Below are 9922 nucleotides of genomic sequence, written 5' to 3' on the forward strand. Positions count from 1 at the left end.
GTCCTCTTGTTTTATGCAGACAGTGACAATCACTAAAAACTAGTTTAACTTCTCCAATTATTGCTCTCTTCCTTCTTACAAAATATTTGAACCTGAGAGTTTCTGCCAAAAAGTTATTGCTCTTTTTAGCCTGATTCTGTGGGGTGTTTTTCTTTCTTTCTTTCTTTTTTCCTAAGGGAGGTTAGTGCAGCACAATTACTATAAACCCCAACACATTATTTCTAATATATCTATATATTTTTCAAAAATATACACTCCGTATAGTTGATTGGCTCAAATTCCGGGAATATCCTCCCCACCCCCAGCAAGATCATTTGGACCTTTATTCAAAGTTTCTTTTATTCGTATGTGTGAGCAAGAACTGTCGAAAGTGCTCATTACCACGTGAATAATCCGTATGTGCATTACAATGGCTGGCCAGGCCGGGGGAAATTCTTTTAGAGTCTCTGCATTAATTAGGGGGGGAAATGCCTGGCTTAGAATTGGAATTGGGAACTGGCATCATCACTTTCCTTCCCCCAGTACAGTATATCACCCTAAAAATGAGGCTAAGAAAGGAATAAATAAAAACCAACATACGCTGAAAAATAAAAACACAGAAAGTACGAGGATCTCCCCAGCTGAACCCAGAACTAACATTAGCAACGCCACGAGCGAAAAATACTTTCTTAGAAAACGAGAAGATGCAGGCCAACTGGACGAGCTAACTTAGTGGCTGCAGCCGGGGCTTTGCTTAAGGTGGGGAGGCGCTGGCTGCCGGATTTCAACTTCTCCAAAGTTGTAGCGAGTTGACACAAAAAGCCCTTGACGCTGTGGGAAGCAAACCCATGCTCTCAACGAGGCCTGACTGCCTCTCGGCTCCCGGCCCCCTTGGGTGCGGGAAGATGAGCGCGGTAAGTGGCGGAGACGGAAGGACAGTCCCCGGGTCGCGCTAACAGTGGGATTCTCCGGCTGCGACCGAGCGCGAGTCGGGCGGGATGGGGCCACATCGCTAAAGCAAAGACCACGGCGACTCCCCAGCTTCTCCGCTCCCACTGCGGACAACTACAGTCTTTCTTTACCTTTCCTGGGGCAAAAGAAAACGACAAACCCAATCTCGTTTCCCCTCCCCCTCGCCTCCCCCTCCCTCTCTCCTACGGTAGTAAAACACGGTTAGCAGATCAAAAGCATAATCATCTCCAAATGTGATTAGACCGGACAAAGTAAAATATCTACCTCAGAGTCGATTGTTTTCTTCTTTAATAGGGCTGTTGCCTGGCTTCTCTTTTGCTTGTTATCAGCTGCAGAGATTATCCGATTTGGGGCTACAGGCTTGGACCCGCGCTGCCAATTTAAGAAATGGAATTCGTGGAGGGAGAGAGAGGAAAAAAAATAAAAATAAATAATAGTAATCATAGCCGTGATAAGTCGGGGAGTTTTGCAAGACGCTCGTCGCTTTCTCTCGCCCCCTAAACGGGAAAATGTAGAGGAGAAAGTTTATGAAGTCAAGGAACAAAGAAAGCAAACCACTTGTTTCCTCTCAGACAATAGCAGGGCTGGAGCAGTCCAAACACCCACCCAGCAGATGAGCGCTTTGCATGTCTAGTTTGCAATTATTCCGATACAAGAAGCATCATTTTCCCCTGTAACCACGTCTCCAAAGGGCCGTTGTGTGCTGCGGAGAAAACGAAAACAAAACCAGCCAACCTGGTTTGGATTTGGCTCAATACCCCACCTGCTAAGCTACATGAGAATCTTCAGAATTGACTCCTATACGGCAACAAGTGGCATAAATCAGTTTAACCGTAAGTCCCCATCCTGCTCATTCATTCACGCTGCTTAGAAAAGGTGGGTTGACAATATATGCCTCTAGTTTCTATTTTAGAAATGACATGAGCATTTTAATTTTTCCAGGACTTACTCAATTAACCATCCAGCCATATATCTGTGGCTGCTAACACGAGCACGTGCTCCTGGACTAGCCTACCAAGGTTTCAGATATTTTGCTTTCTTGGCTGAGCACAGCATATTTCCCGGAGTTTTATATAATCAGTGTTAACCAAATAAATGAAAGACTCGATAATTTCAGTGTCCATATTTCAAAAATTTATTTATCTCAAACTGTGCATAATGGAGTAAAAACTTAACTTGAAAATGTACCTGTTATAAGGATGGTATTAGTTCAAATATATACATGGATTCTCGGCAGACTGATTCAAATAATACAGAGCCGAATCTTGAAAATACAACTACGGAAAATAAAGGGGGAGGGAACCTTAAAATATCACAATAAATTTACAGAAATATTACAAACCATAAGAAAATATTTCAAACACAGTAATTTCATGGGTTTTTGTTGTTTTTTTTTATCTGAACAAAATGCAAAGTTGGGAAACAAAAGCTATTATAAATTACCAATGATGTCAACCTGCATGGCCATTTTTGTTTTTAAACAGTAAGTTAAAAAAAATTTAGTACAATCTAAAACTTTTGCCCCTTTAAAGACCACGGAGATAGTTTTACCAGTACATATCCTAGTTTTTTTCCTTTTGTACAATTTTTAAACAATTAAAATGTCCAAATCTGAATAATTTTCTTCTTTCCACGCCTGCAACTGTCCTAAAACTCCAGCTGCAGAATCAAAATTCATCAAGAAGCCTTTCCTTGAAAAATATTGGCAAATTCTCAGCTTATAAACAATGGACATTTTGATTGCCATGTTTATCTCGATAAATACTGTACAAAAGTTGCTTGCAAATATTAAAACAAATTTTTCGTCGCTTGGAGACTAGCTCTAAATATTATTGGTAAAGACTTTTGCAAACTTTCTGCAAAGCTCCTACCGTATCACTAGAACTTTTTAAAAGTTTTGCGTAGTTTTCTTTCCTCCAGATCTATACAAGGTCCATCCCCTCTCGCCCTCCCCACCCCACCCCCGCGGTTTTCTCTGTACAAAAATAGTCCCCCAAAAAGAAGTCCAGGATCTCTCATAAAAGTTTTCTCGTCGGCATCGCGGCTTTTTTTGTGAGTGTAGGTAGGCTTGGTGTTCAATCTTTTGCAGACAGATGTCCTTTGCTGTGGGTGATGAGTTTTGCGTTTGTTTTGAGCGTACCGGGTTTTTCTCCACGCCGTTTCTTACTCTCCTCTCATTTCCCTCGTTTCTTTGAAAAATCCCCCCCTCCAGTTCACCGTCCGGCCCTCACATGTGCGAGAGGGGCAGTGTGCCGTTAATGGCCGTGCCCGGCACCGGGCCGCTCTGGTAGTGCTGGGACATGTGCAGTCTGCTGGGGGCGGCGGGCTCCGGCACCTCGGCGCCGGGGAGGTACATGCTGATCATGTCCCGGAGGTCCCCAGCCTGGCAGGGCGCCCTGGAGTGGGAGGAAGAGGTAACCACAGGAGGGCTGGAGCTGGCCTCGGACTTGACCACGGAGCCCATGGAGCCCAGCGCCATGCCAGGCGTGCCCTGCTGCGAGTAGGACATGCTGTAGGTGGGCGAGCCGTTCATGTAGGTCTGCGAGCTGGTCATGGAGTTGTACTGCAGGGCGCTCACGTCGTAGCGGTGCATGGGCTGCATCTGCGCGGCGCCGTGCGCGTTCAGGCCCGGGTGCTGCGGGTAGCCCAGCTGCTCCTGCATCATGCTGTAGCTGCCGTTGCTCCAGCCGTTCATGTGCGCGTAGCTGTCCATGCGCTGGTTCACGCCCGCGCCCAGGCCGGCGCCCACCCCGACCCCGCTCGCCATGCTGTTGCCGCCCGGGGCCAGCAGCCCGCCGGGCAGCGTGTACTTATCCTTCTTCATGAGCGTCTTGGTTTTCCGCCGGGGCCGGTATTTATAATCCGGGTGCTCCTTCATGTGCAGCGCTCGCAGCCGCTTGGCCTCGTCGATGAACGGCCTCTTCTCCGTCTCCGACAAAAGTTTCCACTCCGCGCCCAGGCGCTTGCTGATCTCCGAGTTGTGCATCTTGGGGTTCTCCTGGGCCATCTTGCGCCGCTGGCCGCGGGACCACACCATGAAGGCGTTCATGGGCCGCTTGACGCGGTCCGGGCTGTTCTTCTGGTTGCCGCCCGCCGCCGCCGCCGCGGTGGAGTTGCCGCCGCCGCCGCCGCCGCCCCCCGAAGTTTGCTGCGGGCCCGGCGGCTTCAGCTCCGTCTCCATCATGTTGTACATGCGGGCTCTGTGCGCGGGCCCGGCCCGCCGGCGGCCGCCGACCCTCGGCCCGGCCGGGACTTTGGGGGGCCCGCGGGCGGGGGGAGAGGAGGAGGGGAGGCGGGCGGGGGTGTCAGGAGCGCAGGGCTCCGCGAGGAAAGTCAGACGAAGAATAATTTGGGGAAAGAAAAGAGGGAGAGAGAGGGGCAGAGAGAGAGAGAGAGAGAGAGAGGCAAACTGGAACCAGGATCAAAAAAAGCGCTTCCCTCCTCTTCTGGCCGATCCCGCCGCCGCCGATGATTGTTATTATTATTTTTTGGAAAGGCTTAAGCCTGGGGCTCAAACTTCTCTCCCTTTCTTTCTCTCTCCTCTTCTTTCTCTCAGTCCTAGTCTTAAAGAGGCAGCAAACTACTTTCCCCCTTTTGCAAACACTCTTCTCTGCCTTGACAACTCCTGATACTTTTTTGAACAAGTTAATAGACAACCATCCATGTGACGGGGGCTGTCAGGGAATAAATGGGTTTCCAGCGACCAATCAGCGCGCGGCGGCTCCTCCACTCGAGCTCAGCCTCGCCGCCGGGTTTTGCATGAAAGGGGGCGGGGCCTGCCGCGCCGCGGGCCGCGCGGGGGAGGCGGGGGGAGGGGGCGGGGGGAGGAGGGAGGGGGAGGCGCTCCCACAGCCAGCCCGCCAGCCACTGAGAAACCTTTGTATCCCCTCTCGCAGCAACAGGTCACACCACACGCCTTTTCGAAGGAAGTGGGTAAACAGCACTAAGACTGCGATTTTTTTTTCTTTAAACTTAATTCTGATTTACTTAGTGGTGCGGGCTGCTGAAATGAGGAAGGGGCGCGGGAAGCCGCTAAGGTGTGGGGGTGGGGCAGGGCAGAGTGGGTGGTGCGGGGCGACCGTCCTACTAGGATTTCAGGAAACAGCGGGCAGTTGGTGTGGCATTGTTCTCCCGCTCCTCCGCGCACTTCCCCCCAACTCCAGCCTCTCAGCGCGTCTCCCTCACCTCGCTCTTCCCTTCGCCCCTCTTTTCCCACAGGTGCCCACTCTCGCTCACCCCCTGCTCACGCTGCCCCGGCAGGAAGTTGGGTGGCGGGGAAAGCTCCGTCCTCCAGACCCTCCTAGCTTCCCCGCAGTCGGCTCTGCTTTAGAAGTCAGCCCTGCTCGGACTGCGAGGCCGAGCCCCGAGCGCCGGCGAGGCAGGCCCGGGAGGCGGCCGCAGCCGCGCTCTCCCTGCCCGCTCGGCCCGGGGGTGGGAACCGCGGCCCGGCTGCCTAACCCCGGCCCATCACCCACCAGTCTCCATTCAGTCCGCGCCCAGGGGACGCCCGGCCTCTCTCCCCGTCCTCCTGCCGAGCCTACCCCAAAGAAGGATTTTAGCCGTGCGGGTTTCAAAGGGAGGCTGGGGGATGAAAGCGCTCCGCCGACGGACGCGCTCAGGCTGCGCGGAGCGTTAGCTCAACTTCCTGGCGCGCCGCGGCGCTGTACCGAGGCGGCGTCTGGGCCGCGCTACAAACTCCCTCCCACGCGGAGTTCCCAGAGCTCGAGCAGAACCAGCCCCGGCATTCCCCGCAGTGACTTCCTCGCCGGGTCCGCCCGGGGCTGGGGGCTGCGCTCGGGGGGCGGGGGGCTCCAGGCCTGGGAGGCTGGGTGGTGCTCGCCAGGCACAGGTGCAGGCAGTGGGCAGGAAGAAGGCGGCCAAGGCTGGAAAACCGGGGAGCCCAGCAAGGCCAGGGCTGCAGCAGGATGGGATGGGGGCGGGGGTAGGGGCTCAGAAATCCTGCCCGCCCAGGACCCAAGAGGGTAATTTTAGCCGCTCTCCCATTGTCCCGACGTAAAGATTTCAATAGGTAGGCGCTCAATGCGGAGAGCAAAGGCAGCACGTCCGTTACAAATAGGTAGTTTTGTTTCTCTTGTTGTCGCTACACGGAGTCAAACAAAGCCCCGTCTAAGTTTCCTTCCACTCTCTTGTTGGGATCTTTGTAGCTAAAATGCACTTGACTACAAAGGGGGGGGGGGGGGGGGGGGGGAGAAAAAAAATCCCTGATGCCATTTCTTTTTGATAAAGGGCTTAAACCATCAGGGTTACTTATTTTCTTTCTTCTGTAACACTCTCTCCGCCTCCTCCTCCCCTGATCCATCCTTACTCACACTAAGAAATTGTACCGAATGGTATCTATCGGCCACATCCCATTTATTATCTTTACAAAACTTTGCAGTATTTTGTTCCTTACTAACCTTCCCATAACCATCATCACCCCCAGTCCAACTTCTTCAATCTCTGCCCTCCCAAGCTTTTCTGTTCTTGTCAAACTCAAGATAAGTATGCTCACTGGAAACCCAGAAAAGTTGAGAAAAAGAATCCTGCAGCAGACTTGTCTTAATAAATTATTTCCAATCGACCCCTACCCCGCCCCCCCCCCTTTGGTCTCCTTTCCTCTTAAGTTATGGATTGTTTTCGTTTAGTTCTTGGGCACCCAAGAAGGAAGAGACTGGCATTCTCGAAACGCATAAATATGTCACTTTTCAAAATAAAGCAATGTCTTCTGTTTATTCGAGGTGCAATATCAAGCTAATCTCGGACACGAAGGCTAGGAAAGAAAAAAGGTTGCGTGGACCTGGAGAAGAGAAGACGGCCACTAGCTTTTCAGTGCGTCTCGGTTTCAGGGATGTGGCTGGTGCGCCCCCTACTGGTGGATTCGCTTTTCCAAGACTATGGCTTTTACCTTTAATAGAAGGTGTTTGGAAATAAAGAAAAATACATGAGGGGGATGGGAGGAAGATCAAATTACACATACTCTAGACAAAAGGGAAGTTAACATACCGTATACGCTATGGAACCACGTCACAAGAGTCATATTTAATTTGCTTAACTTAGAAATGGACACATATAACCTCGAGATAAGTGGGAGGTTAAACCATGAGAAAAAGAGGTCTAAATTATGAGATTCAACATATGAATGAATTAGGATTGTCCAGACGCCACGAAGGGCAGACCAAGCATTCACTTTATGACTGTGTATGCATTGGTCTGTGCTTAGCAGCATTATTCCAAAAACTAGGGGGTGGGGGGAAAGCTTTTGGATAAGTAAGTTTGAAGATAAAACCAAGAGGTTGGTGTGGGTAATGGTGGTGTATATGTATTAAAATAAATATTAATAACGGATGGTTGTAGAAGCGAATGTTTTGAATTCTCTCTCCTCTCTTTCTCTCTCGCTCTCTCTCTCACTGTAGTAAGTAGTAAGAAGCACAAATTTTTCCTTGGGATGATATATAAAAGCTTTTATACATTCTCAGATGCATGTGTTTGTGCCTGAACTCTATAATAATTCATTTAAGAGGTTAAAGGGGCTGGCTAGGTCTTTTGTTAATTGTTTTTATCATATAAATAAGCTATGGAAATACATTACAATTGTGTTATCATTGGTTGCATTTATTTACAGCTTTATTTTAATTAAGCCTGCTGTACTTATCAAGGCAATAAACTAACTGGCTGGTGTTTATGCATAATAATGTGCTACGAAAGTAAGATTAAAGAAGATGGTGATAGCAGAAACAATTTTCTCATTAGATTTTTTTTTTTTTTAGAACATATGAATTTAAAAAATCAGATCACTGGCCACTCTATTTCAACCCAGCACTATCACTGGCCTCTAAATATAATAACAACTATAACAATCACAATAGGTGACAGAAGCAGTACTGCTTTAGGTTTATAACACAGCTACAGTACTAACAACAACACACCATTGACTACTAGGGAATCAAAATAAAACTTGGAAGAGGGTGCTTCATTCTCCGAAAAGTTTAAAACGTTCCCATTGGCACAATTTATGAAAACTGAAAGTGCTTAATCTAAAGAGAGTGTAACCTTTCCCTCCCATGGGCAACAAAAAGCACACTTTCAGAGCAAGATTAGGAATTAAGACTAAAAATGCCTAATTTCTGAGATATTTGGATTTGATTTTGTTCTACTATAGGCCCCAGCCAAAAATCCTTAACTGATTAACTGTAGCTCAATTTTATTTAAAAATCTTTTGCACTGATATTTTTCTCCTAAACTCCCCCTCATCCTTCCTCAAGTATTATATCTGAAGCCAACTAACAATTTTGTGGATAGGGGACTGTAGACTTATTTTTTCTCCTTAGTGGCAAATAGAGGTTTAACTTGCAGTAATTAGGTGAGAACTAGCCAAGCATCTTACTATTATGATGCTTGTTAAAAAAAAAACGCTTCTTTTCTGCATCTGCATTTGAGTGTGTTCTCCTCTCTTAATCTTCTTATGGAAATGAAGGCAAACGGCAGGGAACCTGCAGAGTCTTGGAGAATGTCCTTGTTAACTGGAATTTCTCAGCATTGCTAATTAGCAGAGTTTGACGACGACCACCAGTATTGGGGGGGAAAGCTCTGTTTAACCACTCACAAACCATTCTGAGGAAGAGCAGACTAATTTTATTTTGTAATTAAAATCTGAAAAGGGCCCTATTTGACAGTTAGGGCTATGAGAGTTTTATCTCCCCGTGAAATAATTACTGCCTTGATAACTCAATTTTCTGAAAAATGTCAACTGTGGGCTCCAAAAGTTTTAATTTCATTACGTAAGGGAATAAAGGAGAGAAAAATAGAAGAAAATGTACAGAAAAGCTTTCTAATTCTGGAACTGGTTAAATGTATTAGGAGCCAGATTTGGCCAAAAGAAGGGTGTTTTTTTTCTCTCTCTCCCTTTTTTGTCATGTTTCCTCCGGATCCTAACCTTCCAACTACCTCCGCTGAGAGTGACCACAGCAGTGATCATGCTGCTGTGAAAGAGAACATACCAGTGTGGTAAGTCAGAGGCAAATAAAACTAAAAAGAGAAGTATGGCAACCCAAGAAAATGTCCTGATTTTAAAAGCCAAAAATAAAGGAAAATTCCAATGTTTAGGACAATGCCGGTACAATCTGGTAAGATGAGATCTCATTGATATTTATCCCCGAACACAAGAAAACTGAGAATTACAGAGTAAGGAGACTGGTGTAAGCCAATTTGAAAAATGCTTCCTTTTCCCCACTAAATTGCAAAACACTTCAATCACTCCAAATTGGAGCATGCCACAAGACTTCCAAAATGATCAACACTTGATTCTCCAAGGTTTATGAAGCACAGATAAATGGAGGGAAAGAAAGGTATTAGAGGATTTCTTTTCCTTAAGAAAGCAACACATATTTTCAAAAAATAATAAGACATAAGCTGGAAACAGGATAGTGAAAGTAAGAGCAAAAATTCGAATAGAATTATACTGTAAGCAAACTACATTTGCTTTAGGTAACTGTAAAGGATCCCTCACGGGAAATCCCAGAGGGGACACTTCAATTTTTATAAAGCAATTTTCAAAATGATAGAAACTCTTTCATCTACATTTCCTTCATTTTCTTCCTATTGCCAAACTTGTCAGATTTTGGAAGTGAGAGGGATTATTGATGGGAACTAGAATAAATGTTTCTTGATGATACAGAGACAAGCATATAGCTCTGGCCCTCTGTATTGACTAAGGCATAGATATGCTTCCGGAGGCATGGTAGATTGGCAATTTAAAATTGCTTAATCATATTTTCTTCTTCTTGTCTGTCCCTTCAGTACCCTGCCTTTAATTTCTAGAAGTGGTATTACACATAACAAATGAACAAGGAGATAACAAATGCTATTTCACTCCAGACCCAATTTCACCAAATAATTTCACTCAAGAGCTATAAGGACCCTTGAAACCTAAGGAATGCAGAGCTGCTCTGCATTCAGCTTCTTTTTATATTCA

General features: G+C 47.0%; 1 protein-coding gene across 1 annotated transcript; it reads right to left on the reverse strand.

Annotated features, from left to right (window-relative positions):
• Positions 1-3178: 3178 nt before the first annotated feature.
• Positions 3179-4144, reverse strand: SOX2 (SRY-box transcription factor 2). Its single transcript, XM_016218030.2, has one exon. The coding sequence runs from the start codon at positions 4142-4144 to the stop codon at positions 3179-3181; it is 966 nt and encodes a 321-aa protein (XP_016073516.2).
• Between the last annotated feature and the right edge of the window lie 5778 nt (positions 4145-9922).

This window comes from Miniopterus natalensis, chromosome 6, assembly GCF_054644295.1.
Source record: "Miniopterus natalensis isolate mMinNat1 chromosome 6, mMinNat1.hap1, whole genome shotgun sequence".
NCBI classification, from domain to species: Eukaryota; Metazoa; Chordata; class Mammalia; order Chiroptera; family Miniopteridae; genus Miniopterus; species Miniopterus natalensis.

Coding starts and splice junctions, on each gene's coding strand:
- SOX2 (XM_016218030.2), bottom strand. CDS start 4,144: ATGTACAACATGATGGAGACGGAGCTGAAGCCGCCGGGCCCGCAGCAA.